The sequence below is a fragment of the Haemaphysalis longicornis genome, unplaced genomic scaffold, assembly GCF_048455015.1.
Source record: "Haemaphysalis longicornis isolate Haplotype H1 unplaced genomic scaffold, Haemaphysalis longicornis Haplotype H1 scaffold_7, whole genome shotgun sequence".
Taxonomy (NCBI): Eukaryota; Metazoa; Arthropoda; class Arachnida; order Ixodida; family Ixodidae; genus Haemaphysalis; species Haemaphysalis longicornis.
Window position 1 is genome coordinate 7,533,429 of NW_027526422.1, and position 20,905 is coordinate 7,554,333.

The 20,905-nt window shown below is 47.0% G+C and overlaps 1 protein-coding gene across 1 annotated transcript in view; it reads right to left on the minus strand.

Annotated features, from left to right (window-relative positions):
• Positions 1-2,362: 2,362 nt before the first annotated feature.
• LOC144144416 (HEAT repeat-containing protein 6) overlaps positions 2,363-20,905 on the minus strand; it is a 38,283-nt gene continuing 19,740 nt past the window's right edge. The window contains exons 14-24 of the mRNA XM_077675848.1: positions 20,353-20,638; positions 18,366-18,447; positions 16,897-16,986; positions 14,899-15,036; positions 14,534-14,689; positions 13,486-13,604; positions 12,876-13,033; positions 11,898-12,052; positions 7,046-7,261; positions 3,967-4,102; positions 2,363-3,750 (exon numbers count right to left, since the gene is read on the minus strand). Coding sequence (XP_077531974.1) covers positions 3,599-3,750; positions 3,967-4,102; positions 7,046-7,261; positions 11,898-12,052; positions 12,876-13,033; positions 13,486-13,604; positions 14,534-14,689; positions 14,899-15,036; positions 16,897-16,986; positions 18,366-18,447; positions 20,353-20,638 — 1,688 coding nt within the window. The 3' untranslated portion in view covers positions 2,363-3,598. The remainder of the gene's footprint in view (positions 3,751-3,966; positions 4,103-7,045; positions 7,262-11,897; positions 12,053-12,875; positions 13,034-13,485; positions 13,605-14,533; positions 14,690-14,898; positions 15,037-16,896; positions 16,987-18,365; positions 18,448-20,352; positions 20,639-20,905) is intronic.

Genomic DNA, 20,905 nt, shown 5'->3' on the forward strand with positions numbered 1-20,905 from the left:
CGACATGCCATATTTTATACACACACACGACGATGATAATAATGATGGGTACATTTCATCATCATCTTACCATCATCATGGAGAGAGAGAGAGTAAAGACTTCCCACCTATGGATGGTGCCATGCTAATGCTGATTGCAGAAGGGTATTCGTTCTAAGCTTTCTCATGCGTGCAAAGATTAAAATTGATTAAAGGGGCCCTGAAATACCTTCCGCCGATGCATAAATCTACATGTAACCAAATAAGACAATGTATTAGCAATCTCCTCCCGCAAGAATTTTGTTAAAGCGATGAGTATTAGCTGAGAAATCGTAAATCAAAAACCGCGCATTATCGTCGCGCCGCGTTTCCTCCTCTTTTCAACTGTTGACGGCGCGCGAGCACTGCCTCCCATGATGCTGCGCTAGTCAGCGGTGACGTACTTCCGCATTACGCTCCTCCGACTGCTGTCTGCTACGGGCAAGTTTTGTTGACACCATGAATTCCGCACTCCGTTCAAGGATGGATAAGCGAACGAAAAATCTGGCCGCATGTGTGCGGTGGCCTGGCCTTGCCCTTTCGCGGTGTGCGTTGCTGCAGTGCAGCACGTGACTTTTAATCGGCGGCGAACTCGCAGCCGCTGGGGAGGATCTTGCGCTCGGTCCCTTTCATGCACCGCGCACTGTTTATCCAAAAAGCGCCGTATCAGATGTGGCCCCGCTGGTGCCGGGTCTTATTTTGCGGTGGTGGTAATTCCTGCCGGCGCCATTTGAAAAAGGCATTTTAAGCCGATACAGAACCCGTGCACAAAACGCTTCAATCATGTGACCAGTTCCGCTTGGGGCGACGCGTGGTGGAGAGCGGCAACGTTGGCTAAACATGCTCCGGCGCGGCTCTGAGCTTTCTAGCGCTGGAGCGAGCGCCTTTCTTTGACGATCTCAAACATCGGTTGCCTTGGCAACAAGGCACAAACCGCCCCAGAGGTCAGTTACGGTTGCGTGATCCCGGTTCAGCTTGGGGCCCCACCTCGCGGCATATGGGCACTGCACGCATACTACTCACTCTCATTTGGAAGTGCGAGATGCGTTTGGCATTACAGGAGGCGATGGTGTGTGTGTTGTGGACGCCTTTGTTTCGCGATGAAATGCGACGTTGTGCTTCTGAGGGTGGATAGTGCTTCCCATGGCCTGGATTATCTTTCTCGAGCGACGTACGACTCAACCTCGCATGGGGTATGTGCAGTGTGCGTGGCTAAAAGCCATCTCGGCTTGCGCGCCAGAGTTAAGTGACTTGCTGTTCGTCCCCGCAAACCGCGCGCGAGGTGAGTGCCGAATTTACGAGGGGCAGGAGGAGGCAGCCCATCGTCTGTCAATCGCGGTTCAGACTTGCAACGCATGTTGTGACGTTGTGTTCGTTCGAAACGCATCTCTGGATTGTTTTGAAGTGGGAAAAAAATGTATCTGTCAAACCTGGGCATTCGGCTCAGGGCGTTCTCTGCGATTGCACGAAAGAAGTGCCACGGGGCTTCAACGCTTTCTTTATGGGACGTACTCCGGTAAGAGAATATCCATGTCGTGTTATGGCCGTGCTGCATTCAATACGAACGGTTAAGCGTTTGTTTACACTTGTTTCGTTTGTCGTAAAATGTCCAAGCACTCCGGCACTACGCTGGCAGATCAGCCGGCGAGTCGACGCTGAGCAGACGACTCATCTCTTTGCCGGAAGTGCGTGAAAAAGCCGCCCAATAGCAGGATATCTAGCTCATGACGAACATCGGGGAATCGATGATGTAGACATGTGAAGATGGCGGCGTCCAAAAACACGAAGGAAAGGGTGAGAAAAAAGCGACAAACTTTGCAACAAAAGTGTGAGCTTTCCGCTGCGCGTAAAAGAGTAATACTTGGCCCAGATGACCTTGACGACCCAATCTAACGATTGCGCTACTTCATTTAGTGTGCTCAAAATGCCTTTCAGGGCCCCTTTAAGAATATGTTATACTGAACGGCTACTGTTGAAACTTGCTGGGAGATATCTTCATACACAAAGGAAGCCTTTCACATAGTTATCTCAGCTTTGAAATTTTGTGTCAGTGCTCGCCAGCAGATAAAGCGTGTATTAGTTCCACAACCCATCTTGGTTATAGTACATCCAACGAACAAGTAAAAGTGGCATCGTTGCCAGCGAGGTGGCAAAAGACTGATTGATGGTCACAAGTGAAGTATGTTATTACGCCAAATTGAATTTCTGGCACTAACTGTGAAGTGCTTTCAGTTACGGACAACACACATATTCACGTGCACACATGCACACGTCACACCATGAAGACATATGCTATAGCTTGAGGAGCTCATTTTGAGCCTCTCTGAAGAAAGAAAAGTCCAGGGAAAAAAGAAATGCGTGTAAAGTTTATTGTTTCACTGCAGCAAAATAGCACTGTTGAGCAGGCTGAAAACCAAGGGTCTCGCCCAAAAATACTTAGACTTGTTTTTTTTTTTAACACAATGAGAAGTCACAAAACAGTCGCAATAATCGTAAATATTCTCACAATCACAATGAATTTAAAGGATCAAAATACCTAGCTGGCTTATTTAGAATGCAGCAATCATTAACACCAAGATTAGAGTTCTGCACTTGGTTTAGCACAACATAAGGGAGTTTGCTCTTTTTGAATTCAGCAATCAACGCGGCATAATTTTATCAGGTGGAACTTGTGAAAAAGCCTTTTAGAGTGGCAGCTTTCAGCAAAACACCTGATTGTGTCGCGGTGGCACTGATTGCTGGAATCTAGCTTCACACAGGTAATAAGGTCACCCAGTTGGCTTCTCCAACCTTGTAACAGCCTCAGCATCAAGATCAGGTCCTGCTTGGCTGATGCGTGGTTCATGCTTTTTTTTTTAATGGGGAGAGTAATCTAAGTATGGCCAATGGCCCTATGCTCCCACCACAAGAAATGGCATGTGTATGTACATGCCCGTTCATCGGAGTTTGACTGCTAATGTGCAAAGTCTAGAGGTAGATTTCTCGGACCACAAGCCACTGATCTTATGCCTGCAGTAACAAAGAATTTACAGCCTGTGTGTTGCTCACATCTCTTGAAGGTAATGTCACAACGAATATGTCATTGTTACTCCCGCATTGCTTCCATGCCAGGCTGCTACACTCTGTGCTGATAGAAGCGAATGCCGTGCACTCCAGCATACCCTCCAAGCGCACTCAGGGTAGTACCTTGGTGTAATCACGAGTTCCCACAGCAACTAAGTAGTGCTGGCCAATTCCGTCCATAGTAACTGCACAGCATGAAGACTTCCTCGCAGGGATTTCAAATAAATCGCTATGTGGCACCTTACATATTGCACAACAGTCTCAAATTTTGGTCAAAATGTCGCATTAAAACATAAATAAAAAGTAGTCCCTGTGCTGTTGTTCCCCCTCAGCAACGATTCGAATTTTAAACAATCTTTAACCAGGTTCCACTGTATCATTACAACAACCATTTCTTTCCCTGAAAAATGCATGAACAGAACTCACAAAATGCTAACAAACAGTAATTAGTTATCCTAACAGTAACAAAACTGCTCGTATAAAAACTGATAACCATCATCCATAATTCATGCTGCTATCACTGGATTTCTAGCCCCTTCACAGGTAGCAGCTCCGTCAATTCTTTGTCCTTGAGTAGGGCATCCAATAGCTTCAAGACCTTGGCAGTTGAGTTGTCTGAAAGCTCTTTGGATATCCTTGAGACATTGTCACGTGCTCTCTGCAAAGGCTCTGAAAAAGAGCAGAAACCATTATTCGCTCCACTTGTATCTGACCCATAGTCCCCCACATAGTGTTAGGTGTACGATTTGCGTGCTTGATAAAGCAAATTTTTTTCAATAATAAGCACTCGAAGGCAGGGCACTTCTCTTTTCTGCAACATTCTGTGGCGACTCCTGGCGTGAAATCCTGGCACGAACAGTGGTGATGCTATCTTGAGCAACCTACCGACGAGCGACGATTTGGTCGATGTCCTCTTGAAAGCTTGAGATATGTTGCGTTCATGCTCCAATGCAGCCCGACCCATTTCAGGGAGGTCCTCTGGCTTTGCCAGGGACAAAAGGTGGCAGATTGTGGTGCACAGCTACGCCGCACAAGGAAAGAGAGAGAGACGACAGCAATTAAAGAGAGACTGCAATTATGGCACAGAAATAGGTAAGAGCAGAGGGTTGCAGTGCATCCTACTGTACCATCAGTACAAGGGCAATGTCAACATCCACCTCATTGTTCAAAATTACAGGTCCTTACGTTTAGCACAATTTCCTCACTTTGCAGGCTGAGCACACGAAAGGAAGAAAGGTTCCAGCAGAAGGGGTTAACTCTTTCGCTACCGCCAGAAAATTGACCAATTTTTAGGGGTCCAAGAAAACATTTTCTTGCTGCTAAAAAAATTGGTTAGGCACTAATTACAGGAACAAAAAATGCAGATTTTTTAATGGCCTTTTCAATAACAACAGTTTTTTAAATGTTTTTATATATCATAGTTGTGACAAAAAATATCAAAATCAAAATTTTTTTCAAGTTGTCAAAAAAAGTGATAAAAAAGGAGTTGTGTATATAAAAGCACCGGTAGTAAAAAAAAATTAGAATATACATGTTGTAGGAAAACATTTCAAAAATACGCCCTCGAAAAAACATCGACTTGAACAGAACAGTTTCTCAGATATATAAAAAAAAAATGTTAGCACGCACGGTGCTCGTGTCATGCGGTGAGGCCCAACCTCCAATTCAAAATGTGCAATTTCGGGTGGTTCCCTGGAATAAATCTGGCGGTTTGACATTATCAGAGGCACCAATTTGCTCCCACGTAACGTAAAAACATCTTTTCAATGACTGACTTTGCATTTACAGCGAGCACAATATTTGGGACAAGCACGCGATGCGGAAAAAAACATGCATGAAGTTGAAAATGGAACGCCGTGGTTGATGCTTGCCGACGTTCACGGTCAGTAATCCCTCAAACCATAAAGCTGAGCTTTATTATCACCTTTTTACTCGCAATTGTAGCCTTGCTCGCAAAAATGAGGTACGATGAGCTAGAATCGTACCCTGCGATCTTTCACCGAGTAGCTGTTGCGCGATAAAAAAGATCAGCACAACGAACCTTCTCCACTGCAGCGCCACCTAACATTTTTCAATTGAAACAGTACAAAAACTTATCGGAAACTCCGTCTAAATGGAAAGTTCAACTAAGCAGCAACACTAGACACCAGGAGATACACTCGTATGGAAACGAAACTGGAAGGCGAACAGCTGGCAGTGTAAGGCTGGTTTGAAGCGCTGTCCTCGGCGGAACAGATATCTGGTGACTGGGTGTGATCTTTTGACTTGCATCTGAAGTTCTTATTGCAGAAATCGGGTTAGGGTGGAGGGAAATCAGGAGCGGCGTGCTTTATTCGAGGATCAGTCACGGACGCCATGGCAGGTAGCCTTGAAGTTGGGTAACTGCGTAGTAGCGCTAAATATGAATTTCGTGATGCAGGAAAGAAACTGAAACTGTTCTAAACTGTTCTCAAATTGTCCTGGCGTAAATGGAACTAGCCGCTTCACTTTTGGCCGTATTTGCACCTGTCTTATTTTTGTTACTGTAGAAAGTAATCATTTTGTGAAACATGGGGTATCCTCGACAAACAGGGTTGACGTAAGACAACATTGCTTGCACCAATCGGCCAGTGTCGCGTAAGACAACTCCAAAGTGGCGGGCTGCTGCGCAGCTAAAACAAGCATAGTGTGCCCAGTACCAACAGCAGTGCGCATCGGTACTTCTATTCTTCTGTGTATTTTCGCAACTTTCATTGTTTACCGCACCATTTTTACTGCTGTAAAATGAATATGCATTACATTTGAGTGCAAATAGTGCGCTCAGCAAGCTTATAAGTAGGGGTGTGCAAATGCTGAATAGCAACTTTCGAATTTAATATCAAATCGAATTTGGAAAAAAAGCCAGATATCGAATCGAATATCAATTTTTTTTTTTACAGGCCTCGATTTTTTATATGTTCTTGTGCAAAAGCAGAAGCTACTCCTCATGTTTGGGAGACATGACGTTCTTATTCAACTCGCATCGGTGTAACAGCAAAAATCCGGAGCGGGCACAATACGCATTTGATTAAAAAGAAAAAAAAAAAAAAAAAAAAAAAGAAAGAAAGAAAAAGAACCAACTTGCACTGGAGTGGTATTGGCAGGGAAATAAACACAGTCCCTCAAGCCAGTGTGTGGGAATCCTTCAGATGCCCTTTACCCTGTGCTGGAGCGCATGCATTTGCCTTGTGCGCTACATCGCTATGTCACGCAGGCCAATGCACCAGCAGAGAGAACTGTCTCTCCCACTGGCCAATGCCCCTAGGAACCTTCTGTCCTCTCCCATCACCATTCTAAGGATAGTGATCCCACTTTGGGGAAGGAAATGCTGCCCGTCTCGTCGTGCTGCTGCCGCCTCGCTTAGGACGCAGCCATCAGCCCTGTGAGTGTCGGGCCCCTTAGGCCTACTTTGCTCGCAAACCGCACATACAGAGCCCACTGACCGTCCCGGCACTTCCAGCCACGGGTCATGAAGGCGCATGTTAGTATACTGTGATTACCTTGCCTTGTTTTCGTGATATTTATGTTGTACTACTGAGCTAACAAAGCCCCTTGTTTGTCTCGGCCCCTTGGAGCCCGTCTTCGCCCTGATGGAGAGTCACGAACCCTTGGGGGATTTTGCAGGATGCTCCCTGTAACTGTGGCTAGCTAGCTGAGGTCTCACCCCCTATGCCCACACTGCATCCAGTGGGCGTACTAGACCCCCTGATTCCACAAGTTTCATGAAGACGTATTAATAAAATCGGTCTGCAGTTAGTTCGGAGCCTGAGTCCACTCTGAGAGTGCAGGCTAGGGTCTGGAAATGACCAGTCAAGTAATGGGTTCAGAATGCCAACATTTTACGAACCCTCGAAGAACGAGTGAGCGCCTCCAAGTTGGAAACTAGGCTCCCAATAAGGAGACTATTCAGACTGAATCTTAGTGTGTGACCCCCTGCTGCCCTCACCTGCTCTCTGAGCTGCTCCTGGTGCTGCAGTTCCCGGTAGTCGACCTGCTGCTTGGTGCCCTCGAGCGCCGTGAGCGTTCCGCTCCACACCGTCGCCATGTGACGCCCGTAGGTGTCGCGCTCCTTGGCCACTGCGAGCGCAGAGGCCGCCTGGATGCGCACCTTGAAGTTGCTGCACGTGTTGAGGCTCGAGATGAGGGCGTCCAGCACAGCACCCTGAGAGGGAAACGCACGACCCATTTCTGTTTCCCCTGCTGAAAGAACTAGCACCGGGCAGGAGTTCATAATGGAGAAACCGACCGGAGAAAATCTGCTCAACAATTCCTACAAGAGCAGGATAAGCTTTTGTCTTGTAGGATGTTCTGTACAAAAATTGGCCCTGGTGCAGTAAGTTGCACTGTGAGGGCTTCCCAAGACTGTAAAAGGCTGGAGTACCAATGTGGTAACCGCTGTACTGAAGTTACCTGCAACATTTCTGGCCACTCTTTAAAGCAGATGAAAAATTTACACCACATAAATGACACGATGATGGTAATTTAACCCCTGTGTCCCCTAATGTGCAGCTGCCACTGGCCCCATCAGGCACCACTTCACACCAGCAAACTACCATATTCACTAGTACATAACGACAACACCCACTGCCATGAGGATTCAAAAACCATTTTTTTCCCCCTCTCACCACAATCCCACCTCAAACTTGCCACAGTAATCACCAGCTTGTTCCGATTTATGATGATGGTAAATAACTGACGTGTGTCACACAGATCAACCCACTCATAATAACACCGGTTACGATAACATATCACGTGTAACAATGAACAGTTGTGGCACCTCCAACCTTGCCGCATACCACATGATAAAGTAGACTGCTTATTACATAGCCACTTTCCCCGTTATTGCTACTGGTTCGAACTAATTAGCCGGACGGTCAGCCAACTCCCTTCCTGGGGGGATGTTTGAATTTGCCACAAGCAAGGCCCTGGTGGGGTTTGGCCACATTGCTTAAAGGAGCCATGAAGAGAAAATACAACTTCGTTTAATTTGAAAGAAATAGGATTCAGTATCTCACTCAGCTCCATTACAGCCACAAAAGATGTTTTTTTAACAACAAAAAAGATAGAAGTATTTAAAAACTTTCAAATATTGCGCCACAGTGACGTGTTATGAGCAAGAATGACGTCATACGGGCCAACGTTACTAGATAGGTTCAGTTGTAAAACTCTCCCCATGCGCCGTGCATCGCCGGCGTCTCCGTTTCTCGGCGTGCCGCGAGAGGGCGGGACCGCCGCATTTTGCTCTACCCGGCCGCTGCTCGTCGCGTGCAACAGCGCCTCTCCCAACGCCTCTTCGGCCTTCTCATGACGTTAGCGCGCGATAATATTAAAGACTACCCGCTACCCGCCAAGTTGTCCGCGTCCAGACTACATCTAGGCCAGAGTACTTTCCAGTAGCTGCTCAGGATCGCTAATGTGGGGCGTAAAAGCCGTTCGTTACGGCTCATTGCTTTGCTTTCTTCAACAGGTCAGCCGAAGCGCATCGTAGTTTGCGCGCGCTTGCGTCGGCTGCTCGCTGGCAGTCAACCACGAGCGTGAACGGTCTGCAGCGAGCTGGTAGCATAGAATAAGCCTCCGTTAAAGCTTAGTTTGATTGACTCTTCCGAATTTTATAAAAAATCATGAAACCGCTCATTTTGTTTCCAGCCAAAGAAGCGAGGTCAGCATTGGAGCTACGTCACTTAGTGGCTCTAGTAATTCAGGCCATTCGAAGACGAAACTTCCTAATTTTCTCGACGTTCTTTTTAGAATAGTATCTTTTCCATGTTTTCCCTGACAACAGTTAGCTTTACCAAACGTCACTAAGAAGCGACATTTCTGCAAAAGGCGAAATATTTCTAACTGAAAGAATTATTTAGTCAATTAACTGACGAAGTTAAACCAACTTACATGTCAATAAGCATAAAGTTCTTTTCAGCAATTCATTGGTTTTCACAGTACACACTTTACGGCATACACAAAGTAGAAAAATATATCGAACGTTTTTTTTTATTTACAATCAACTCCACATCTTCTTTGCTTAAAGAACATGGTTACAATACACCAAAGCACGTTAAGAGAAACGAAGTAAGTAATGAATAGAAACATGAGAACATTTTTATTTAGAAATCAACTCCACATCTTTTTTGCTTACGGTGAATATGGCTACAAAATACCAAAGCATGTTAACAGAAAAAAGTAATGAATAGATACATGTATGCAAGGTTTTTTTTTTTATTTACAACAAACTCCAACTTTGCCAGCGTGCTACGTAGCTTAGCGCGTTTGCGCGCCGACTTAACCTACACATTCAAGGGACGTTCTCACCGAAGGAATATGGAATAGAAATGCATGCGCGCCACCAAATACGATTTGGTGACGCGCGCAGAGAATTCCTCAGAGTGAACGTCATTTTGTCGATGTCCTGTACGTGAAAATGGCAGCCGCACACTTTGGACTTTGTCGAAAGCTCCGTATCCGCACGCGGGATGGCCTTGTGCCATAGCGAGTGAAGCGTCGCAACTTTGGGGGCCGAGAAGAAGTGCCTGTCCGTGTTGCTCTTAATTGTTTCTGCTGGTACACCCGGGAACGAAGCAGGTCGGCATTGTCTGCCTCAGCCTCACATGCAGAGGCCCACATCAATGGAATACAGTCGCTGGCAAATCACTAAACGTGCCACTCGAACGGCATCGCGCATTCAACACTACGGAGAACGACCGCGCGAACAAGAAACGCCGGAGACCAGGGCACTGAATGCGCCGGCTATAGTCTGCGAGTACTGCTCTTCGGCAAAAAAAGGACCCAGAAGAACCACACAAGGGGCGAAAAAAATGTCATTGTGTCTGCTGTTTATTGTAGCTATTTTCTTCCGAGAATGTAAATAATTACCAGATGTGTGCGCCCACCCACGCGCCCGCGCACACACGAGAAAAGTATGCGCCGAGCGCTGAACTAGGAACGCAAAGGGAGAAGCATAAGCGAAACCGTCTGCGAGCGCCCCGTCTACCGAGCCGGTTGCGACTGCAGCGCCACAGAGAGAAGGATCGGTGGTGGTTCCGGGCAGCGCCGCCCAGTTTTACAACTGAAAATAATCTAGTAACGTTGATACGGGCCAACAATAAAACATAATTTTCAGTGCGTTAACTGCACGTTAGCATTCAAATGATGCAGTCAAATGGAACTAGAGGCCCTATTACAGACGTCCAGTCATGTGTCGTCGCGACAGGTCAGTTAGGCAGCCGCCAATCGCACAAACAAGGTTCCGTGAAAAGTTGCGGGAAATTGGCTAGGGGGTCGCGACTGCTTCACACGTTTTCTTTAATACCTCCGTTATTTGTTCGAAGATTGTGGTGATATTAATATCATTGTTATCGGGACTAAGCCGTCTTTTTAATAAACCCAACTTGTATTTTGTCTTCATGGCTCCTTTAAGCATCCGTCGGTCGAGTGACTTCATTACATGCAAAATGTGTTGTGAAGCCCCCCCGTATGCTAAATTTTCACTGACAATCACTCAAATATAAGTGCACAGCCACCAAGAAACTCCAACCGAGTTTATCATTCCCGCATATTTGGAGTTCAGCTATCACATGCTCATAGAAATACTACCGTATTTACTCGCGTAATCCTCGCACTCGCATAATCCTCGCACCCCTAATGTGAGCCACCAAAACTTGGATTTTTTGGTTCCTCGCATAATCCCCGCACCCCCAACTTTGCAGCGGCGAAAGTTGCCTGCTCGCGAAACCCGCATGGTGCACGCGCTCTCCAACGCGCGCCCTCCCCCACCGCCTCTCCGTTCGGCGGAGAGCGCTGTGTATCCAAGGCGATCCAGGCGCCCTAAAAACCTGCATGGCTACTCCCTAACAGGCGCCCTAACACGCTACTCACACTGTCCTTGAGCCGGTTTCGCGCATGTTTCACGTGCGCGCAACTAGACGGTGTTCACGCAGCCCGCTGTCGTGTCGTCAAGTCGCCGTCGTGGTCCCGCCGTTGAGCGGCAGCAGTCAGTGAGTCACTCGCGTCAGTGGTGGTGGATGGCTCGCTGCCGTTTTGAGAACTTTTTGATCTAATTGTTTTGTACTTGGTGCCGCTTCGCCATGGGGAGGACGCCAGCTACACTGCCGCTTTCAAATTGAAAGCGAAAGAGTACGCGATCGAACACGGCAACCGTGCCGCAGGCAGGCACTTCGGCGTCACCGACTTCAACGTGCGTTACTGGAGTAGGGCACGCACATGACGACGACGAGATAGGGCGCGCGTCAGAAAGCAGAGGCGGCAATTTCGTGATCGCTGATCGACGGGAGACTGTTTACGTTGTAAATAATAAAATAAAAAGAAATAGCTGCTGTTGGCAACACTGAGCTTACATATATAAAAAACGACCGCCACATTTAGCGGGATTGGCAAGAGGCAAATTGGCAACACTGTGCTCCGGATTTTTTTTCCCCGCATAATTCTCGCACCCCTAACTTCGCATTGTCTTTTCCGAAAAAAAAGTGCGAGGATTATGCGAGTAATTACGGTATTCACTAAAAATGTTACCCCATTAATGTTTGTTTGCTCCAACCGCCCCCATTCCCATCAATTTTTCTGGAAAGAAGGTGCGACCATTATGTGAGCAAATACAGTAGGGCAAATTTTTGAAGCTTAGCATAGCCACAAAACATGCTTGCAAGCCTTGGACACTGTGTCCCTACAGTTGCTATATCGCCTTCTTTAACACAACTGTCTTCACAGAGGCAGTATTAACTAAGTGAGCGACTGCGCTACAGAACAATGTTGACGTTGCAAATGCCACACAATACGCGGCGACGTACCACGTCAATGTAGCCCTTGGAGACAATGTCGGCGTTCCCAAGCAAGCAGCCGAGGGAGTAGCAGGCATTCCACCGCGCTTTCATCAGGCCAGCGCTGCGGTATTGGATCAAGCATGCAGTAGCGTTGGCAACAAGCTGTCGGACACCCTCGTTCTCTGGGTTGGGAATGGAGAGGGGGAGAAGATGGAAAACATGGTTCAGACATTGGGGCACTGAAATACCCTCGTACAGAGTTCGAACGCTTGTTTTATGACACCAACACAGGAAAACATTCAGGCCTGACCTTGCTTAAAAGTGCCACTAATTTTATGTCTACAGCAAAACGTTCATAATTTCACTATTTTGGGTCCAGCTTAATTAAGCAAATCATAAACCTAACTAAAAAAAAAAAAAAGAAATCCTGACGCTCATTATTTTTGTTGTCGACTTCCCTCAAATGCAACTAAGTTCATTCAAATCAGTTTCACATTGCGTCTTTTATGGGTTGCTAAGGGGGCATCAAGCTCAGGCTTTCTGTTAAATGTCTGGCACGTATTGCCCCTTAAAAGCCAAACATCCATGTACTCCATACGCGAGCCGTTTCGGTATCTTAAAAGGAGCTGTAACGACTTTTGATTGCATTTTGCTCACATGGTCGTTTACCACAGTAAATGAAAAATGCATGAACCTTGCAAGTCTTGTATTTGTACTCCACGCAACATGTTTCTGTTTATCCTGTGTATTTCTTCACTGTAACCTTTGTGAACCAAAGAAAACCCCAAACATAGCAACCGGGCTTTTAGGAAGTCTCCAATTCTAAGCGCTACCAGTGGAATGTGCACAGTCAAGCAGGCTGCCATGCTGCACTCACAAATACATAGTGATAAACAACAGTGCCCAACTTCTCGTAATTTAAGCGTGCGTTATGTCAAGGGAAGATGGATAAGAATAAGAATCTGGTTGGCCACCTTACAGGAAGAGAGGAGCAGAGGTAATTACCCAAGTTCTCTAGGGAGATGAATTGCAGCAGGCAGCCCAACGCCCTGAAAGTGTTGGCCTGCACCTGGTTTTTGTCCGGCTGCAGATGAATGGCCGCATTTCCCAGGAGGCAGAGAAAACTGCTCGGAACCTCAGATGCAGTCTTCGACTTGCACTTCCTGCACATCCAAAGGCCACACAGTGGCAATTTACAGAAATAGATGACCCTCCCGACAGCCGGAACATAAGAGGAAGGATTTTTATCCTTTCTGTGTTCTAACCTATCGAGGAGACTAAACATAACTGCCCTGGAAGGGCCAGATGGCTGCCCAAATTCCCATTCTACCAGCCTAATCAGCATTTATCCAGCATGAACAGTAGACAGAGAGAATCGTATTTTTACCAGTGGCGTCTGGCTTTGCTCTTCCACATGCCATCGGCGCTTGATTGACGTTGTCTTTACAGGACCGGCTAGCGGCCCCGACCCATTCTCTCCACAATTTTCGCACTCCCATGCACGCCATATCCCACACTACATTGCATGCTCACAGCTTCAACTAACACAATTACTGCAGTCAGACCCACATCGGCACTTGTGCCCCACCCAGTGTTTGCAGAGAGAGAACCTTGCCTCAGTTCGGACAGCATTTCGGCCACATTGCTCAGGGCCCAAGATGCCTTGATCCGCACACTGGAGTCTCCAAGTGCTTCCACGGCAATTTCACCAACATCCATTAGGAACAATAGATCCTAGGGCCATTAGAAGAGAAACGGGTAAGAAAAAGACAGGACCTATTAGAACTGCCATGCTAATCTGTGATGCAAAGCCCTTTCGCACTCATTAAGAACAAACACTGTTTGCCTATAACTTCAAAGAGAGTATTTTCATTAATGTGAATGTTAACCTTTCTTGCCTGTAACGAAGTTTGAGAGGCCATGAAAAAGGGACTCTACAATAAAAAAAATTTGGCAAACAGAAATGTATTCATAGTGAGGCAATAAAATTTTGGCAGGAGATTTTAATTCCAACACTTCTCACAACTAATATTGTGAAAGTTGCATATGAAACTAAAATGTGTAAAGTTTTGTGCGAGTACTGATATTTCTCAAAACATAATACGACATCGGTGAATTAAGCCAAGCTAATAAGGCGACTAAGCGCATATGATGGCTGCGATAAAAAACTTAAGTAGATTGATAGAGGCCACAGTACCTATATCAACTGCAATGCAAGCAATTTCTAGACATCAGCCATTGGCAATGCTGAAGTTACTGAATAAAAGCTTTAACAAAAAATAAACAAGCTTTTATATTACATGAAAGTATCCGAACAATCCAGTGTGTGGGGGTTAAGTTCCTACTTTGAAATCTGCACCAAAACATCAACCACTGGATTACCGAATAAATTTCTGCCCACCTTGAAATTTGTAGGAACGATTTTCCATTCTCTCATGAGGTACCCCATAACTACACTAATGCGCACACCCGAACTCCAGCCCTTTGAAATGCTAGCTAAAGGCAAAAGGAGAAAGAAAAAAAGAAACAAGACAAAATCAAGCTAGTAACCGAACACTAGTTTAAAAATGAGCTTCCAGGTAGCCCTGGCTGTTCAACTTCTGTTAATCTCAAGGCAACGAGCTTAGAGGAGGTAGACATCACGCAAAAATGCGAAGACTCACCTCTCTGAGTGAGTTGTACATACAAAAGACGCTCAGGCAGCGTATGGCGGCGTTACGTACAAAGACGTCTTCAGCTCGTTCGGCCACATTTCCATTGGTATCGGGAGACCGGGCCAGGCCTAGCACCACCGTGATGCACAAAACCTTGCGATCCTCCTGGGGAAGGAAACAGGGCAATTTTGTTTACCGACAGAAATTTGGCAGCCGTAGAGAGACGTCAGTTTTCAAAGTTGAGCCAAAGTTTGTCGATAGTGGTGCATTGCAGATTAAAGTGATGAGATGTGTCACAAGCCCCGGAAGGGAAATCAATCGGAGGCAAGCCCCAGTGTGAAGATTCTGCAGCTACGTATGAGACGTGCACTCACGGGCAGAGAATCCCAGATCACTGTGCCAATCGCCGAGAGGCAGTTGCAGCTCTCCGTCTGGAGCATGGGCTCGGAGTAGTCCTGAAGGAAAGCCTGCAGGGTTCCACTCAGGAGGCAGTCCAGCCACAGGTGCCGCCCCTACAAGGCGACCGGTTTACCAAGGGGAGCACGACCAGAGTGCTTGGGGAATGGCCCAAGGTTATTGAGCTAATAAGGGACACAGGGGCAGAGGCCGACACAGAAGGACACCCTGGGGAGGAACAGGGGTACGGCAGACGCATTAGATGTGCACGGGAGAAAGGCAGAGAGAGCAAATCGGTGGAGGGGGAGAGAGAGAACCGAAACGCTGGCAAGACCATGAGCTGATACGCAGGTGTCCAGAGAGCACAGGCAGGTCAAGAGAGCAGAAAGGCAACAGAAGGGGGAGATGGGCTTAAAAGGGATTGATACAAGGAAAGAAAAGTAGTGACTGGATCAGTAAACAGAAGGAAAGCAATATGAAGAAAGGAACCACTAGTACAAGTGAATATAGAGAGTGAAGGCAAGCGGCAGACATTGCAAAAAACGGGGGAAGGATAAAGGCATGCCAAAAAAATTCCAGAGCCATGAGAAAGCAAAGGACTCAGACTGAAAGTATGAAGGTCGGGATAGAAAAAGGCATGTAGTTGAACGATGGCACAGATTACGCATTCACACAGAGACCTCCTGTTAAGAATAACGCGGCCATTAGGAGGCATGGAGCACCGTGGGTTACGACCAAACGGGGGTGGTGAGGGGAATATGGAAATGGGTGATGGGGCCTGCTCACTTTTGCAAATTCAGTGCTGAGCATGAATCCAGAGACACAAGCTGTCCTGCAGGTGGGTAGAGTGGTGCTACAGGCCTGTAGCAAAGCTATAAATGAAGTGGTGCAGGAAGACATGGGCTGGCTGTCCCGTTAATGGCTGCCGTAAGCCGTCTCACTACTGTATTCAGAAAGCAAAACTAAATTATGCCATACGGGTTGGAAAAGGACCAGAATAAGAAACGCCCACTGCGCATTTCAAAGGCACTTTTTTCTGAGCAAGCTGGGCACCTGCAAATGAGGCTGGCCCGCAACGTGCCAATCTAGGTACGGTGTTTGGGTGGGACTAGACTCTTGCCCCACTCGGGAAGGACGCCCCAGTGGCACTGGTTTCGAAGTTTTCAGATCAGCCACCTCTGTGCGTGGCCAGTCCCCAGATTGAACCGGAGGCTTGACATCGCATGAGATATTTCATCACCACTTTCACCACTAGAATGGAACACAGCTGCTTGTGCAACTCTCCCCCCATCCCCCTTTCTCTCAAGTGTATTTTCCCCTTCGCTGTGAGTTGTATTCGGTCGCGTGGCAAGAAACTGTAGCCGCCCCTGTTCAGTGCACAGGGGCACCGCCATGGTGCGGGCAACGGCTGCGTCACGCTCCGCCTGTGCCGGGGTGTGGGTGTGTGCACGGCCACATTAGGACGGCCGCATTAGGACGGCCGAAGGGTGCACGGATTGTTATTGGGTGCAGAAAATGTTTCACTCTTTTTGAATTTATCATTTTCTCGAGCACGATGTGTGAAATCTGCAAACTCAGCTAAGCTAACATCATAGTCTGCTGTGTTGGCCAGGAAAAGAAATACTTAAAATAGGCAGTAGGTACCTTAAGTACAGCTTACTTTTGGGATCAATAAATTTGATTCTTGAGATGCGTTAAGGTGTCAAAAAGTGTTGGAAGCCAAAATTTATCCCTATGCTGCATTTGTGAATACAGAGGGGGTAAGTATACTATGTTGTAGTAATAAGTCATCAGCTGCCATACTGGGGTATTACAAACACTGGTTATTAGGTGCCACAAAGAACACACTCTTTGTTCACTTCTGCATGCCCCACCTAGGTTGAAAAGTGCAAGAGAGAGAGAAGACACAGCCCAGTCACAAACGACAAACGCTGACATTTCTGAGCACGGGTGCAGCCAAACAGGTGGTGCCTCACCAGGCCGAGGTAATCGACGGTGTCGCCGCCCCCTTCCTCCCTTTTCACGTCCATGGCTTCAGCCAACTTTTTGCTCAATGCACCGACAAGCTGCAAGCCACAAGAGGAGTCAACAAGGTCAGCAACAGGTTGTCCATTTAGTATCACGGTTGTGTTCATACTCATAATTCTGAATTCTGAAGTCCAGTAGTTCTTATCTGAATAAAAAATTTTATACCGTCTTCAAAAAATCTAGTTCCAGGGTATTTTTGGGCATGGCACCGACTAGTCGCTCAGTAGGCTGCAGCCCTGAAACTCGGCATTTGCAAATCATGCAAGCGTTATACACTGGTGGATGCGGAGGCACCCATACTATGCATTCTAAATATTTTCTCACGCTTAATGCAGCTCAAGAACACTGACTCTTCTAAAAGGAGCTCGTGTTGTGAAAAAGACAATGTCATAAAAAAATATTCAGTATTCAACTGAACTGAAAAATTTCCCCATTCAAACACCGGAACAATATAGCCAAGAAAATTACAGTGCAATCAGTAATTCAAGCCCTCCCAAATAGACCTTTTTGATTACTATCAGTTAATCGAAGTCAAGGGTTGACGGAAGCCCATCTGGTCAAGGGACATGTTGCAACCAAACGGAGACGCAGACCAAAAGAAACTGTAAAACAGCATACACAGTTTCTTTTAATTGGTGTCTCCGCTTTATTGCACCTATAAGTTAACTGATTCCAGCAGTCCATTATTTACCAGAAGACTTGCTTTTTATAAGAGGTCAGAGGAAACAAAAGAGTGAGCTTTTGGAGCCTTCTCCTAATATTAACATTATTTGTATTTTGTCTTCTTTTTTTGGAGTTCAGAGGCTAAGGCATTGCGCTGCTGAGCACAAGGTTTGCGGGTTCGATTCCTGGCCATGGCGGCGGCTTTTCTGATGGAGGCGAAAAGCAAAAACGTCCGTGTGAATGAGATTTCGGCGCACGATAAAGATTCCCAGGAGGTGAACATTAATCCGGAGCCCTCCACTACGGCGCGCCTCATCGCCTGCGTTGCGTCGGCGCATTAAACCCCACAATCAATCAATCAATCGTTTTTTGGAGTAAATAAAAAGGTGCCTAATCAACATAACAATCACCTCATAGGGTTTGGCTTAAAATGTGTTGCCCGAGGCCTGGAACTGCCCCTCAACCCCGTGCGGCTTTGGCAGCCCCGCATATGTACTCTGCTGACGGTAAACGAACACTAAACTAGAACCAGTGTGACTGTCTCCTATTAGAGCCGCTAGAGTAAACCAAATACGCTGAATAATTCTATCATACAAAACAAGCGAGTCGCTACCCTATACCTTCGCTACTGCAATGTATTTCATGAGGGGAATGATAGCAGGGGTCAAGCTATGGTTTACTGTTAACTGAAAGGGAAAAAAAAAATCTTAACAATCGCGTTATATGAGGCGCTATTGCAAGAATAAGGACTTGCCTTCAAGGCGTGTATCTTGATGGTGGAACTGCTATCAAGCAGGCACTTTTTTATTGCTGATGTCACGCACTCTCTGGACCTCCTGTGAAGAGAGAAAAAAAAGAGAGATAGAGACACGGGATGAGTTGTTAGCTTAGGCATCTTGCTAAGGCTCTGCATAGCGCCCTAGATGCCACACGGTCCGCGGGGGAGGGTGGTCATGCCCCCAGAGGGGCAGAGAGAAAGTCCCGCACTGCCGCTGGATTTAAAGGGGCCCTAAATAGGCTGCCAAATGTTACGATTTTGCGTGCGCAGTCACTGGAGTACTATCCAAGGAACGTCATCCCGCAAAAATTGTTTAAATGCGTTAAGTATTAGCCGAGTTATCGCTCATTAAAAGGGGCCACCCATAAGGCCTGGGGCTCTCCTCCTCTAGTAGCTCCTCCGAAGCACTGTGGAAGCCGCGACGTCATCGACCCGGCGCAAGACCACCGAGAGAAACAGGGCAATCCATCACCCTCCTTGATGTACGTGCAGTCATTGGCTGCGCCAAGCCCTGCGCGCGCTTTTTTTTTTTAGCACTCGACGCGCATGCTCCGCCCACCAGATTCCGGTTGCACGGTGAGCGCTGTCGCTGTGGTTCGCATTCGCGGCGCCGCACTGGGCAGTGTCTCGTGCGTCATAGAGGCGCGTCAGAGCCGGAAAGAACTGCATCAGAGCGCGCAAGTGTGGCGGCAAGGTATAGTTGGTGAGCCAGGAGAGAAACTGAAATCTTTTTTTCGTGTTTGTGCGGCCCCTGCTTTACGCAGAGGTGTAATATTTGGGACACGTTGTCGTGAAGGGGTACTCTAGCGATTGCGCGACCTTCGGAAGCCTATTTAGGGCCCCTTTAAGCTTACTAACCCATGTGTTGAAATAAATGCAAAGCAACATGACCACGTGGGTACACAAGTAATTTGAATTTTTACACTTACTACTCAAACCAGTGCGAACAAATGCATGCAAGCATTAATTTAAGACTGAATGAAAAACTTGCACAGCTACAATACATAATTAACTAATGCTCTGATGCAGAACTGATGTGCAAGAACTATACTTGTGTACAACTTGAGAAGGACAACGGAAGTTTCCCTGGTGCTTCATCACCACAGCCGGCGCAAGGTGGGCATTACTGCGAGCATTTTGCAAGTGACACGAGTTAATGCTGCGATTTTTCGGACTTAATCTACAGTAGACTTGCAATAATTCAAACTAGAAAGAGCCCTAGGATTTTGTTTGAATTATCAGAACTGTTCATACATGACTCGGGTAAGCATACCAACTTGTGTTGCAATGAAACATTGACATATATTTAATAAAACAACATTCACACACAATACTGAAGTGCTATATTCCCACTTTGTCAATTTTGTACATGATGCACCCGCACCATCGCTTGCTGTCTTGTTTTTTTTTTCTCTATTTCTTTCTCAATCCACATGCGATTGTTGGCGTGTGCAGTTCTGCTTTGACATGTGTATGCACGTAATCGGCTTTACTTGTGGCTCTTAGTGATATAAGGATGCAAATGTGCAGCTAGAAGCAGCAAATGCAGCAGATATTTTCTGGCAAGGACAAGCAAAAAGTACATACCAAAATTTATGCAATGCAGCAGCTTTGAATTAAGCTGCTTTAGAATACATTGAAAACATAACGGGCCAGCCAAAAATTTTAAACTGGTTTGAATTATCCAACTTTGAATTATCATAACTCTATTGTACGCATAAATTACTGCAGTAACGACAATCAAACTACACGAGACAAAGCAGATGATGCTACGGATCAATAGCATTCCCCTTTCAAAACGCCCGCACGTCAGCATCCGTGCCGTCGCTTCGGCCGAGTGATGCCCCACACGAGCTATTGCCGTTCCTAACTTGCACCCGGGTACAGTGAGAGCTGAGGACAGTGTGCCAACCTGGCTGCCCAACAGCTTCTTCCCCTCAATTGGAGCTGCAAGGGCACTCACATGAGCTGAGCAAAGTATCCCTGGCACATGCTGGTGAGCACCTGGAGCGCCTCGACGCGCACCGCCAGCGTGGCCACCTGGAAGCTGTCGGCCATGTCGGGCAGCAGCTTGTCGGCACAGGCCACGGCCAGCCAGCAGGGACCGCCACCGGGGCTGCCGCCGCCCCCCCGGCCCCTCAGCTCGGCCACGCTGCTCTGCTCCAGGGCCTCCAGCACTTCCTTGGGCAGCGGCGCGACGTTCACCACTGCTCCCAGCACCGTCAGGGCAGCCACTTGCTCCTGGAAGCCTGCAGGGGGGCAAAAACAGGCGCTCACCGTTCTCTTCTTTTCCCCCCAAACGATGGTTGCCACCTCTGATAATGGCACTCCTGGTGCAGCATCACCTACCGGCTTCTGATTTCTCGTCTTCAGTTGGACGGAACTTGTGACAGCATTGCAAATGCGAGATTTATTTTGTCATTTCCCTTCTTTGTTTCACTATTTCTTCTCTACTGGTTGAGACTGGAATGTGAGCATCAAGGAAGGACTGGAATTTATGGTGTGTTGCATGGGCG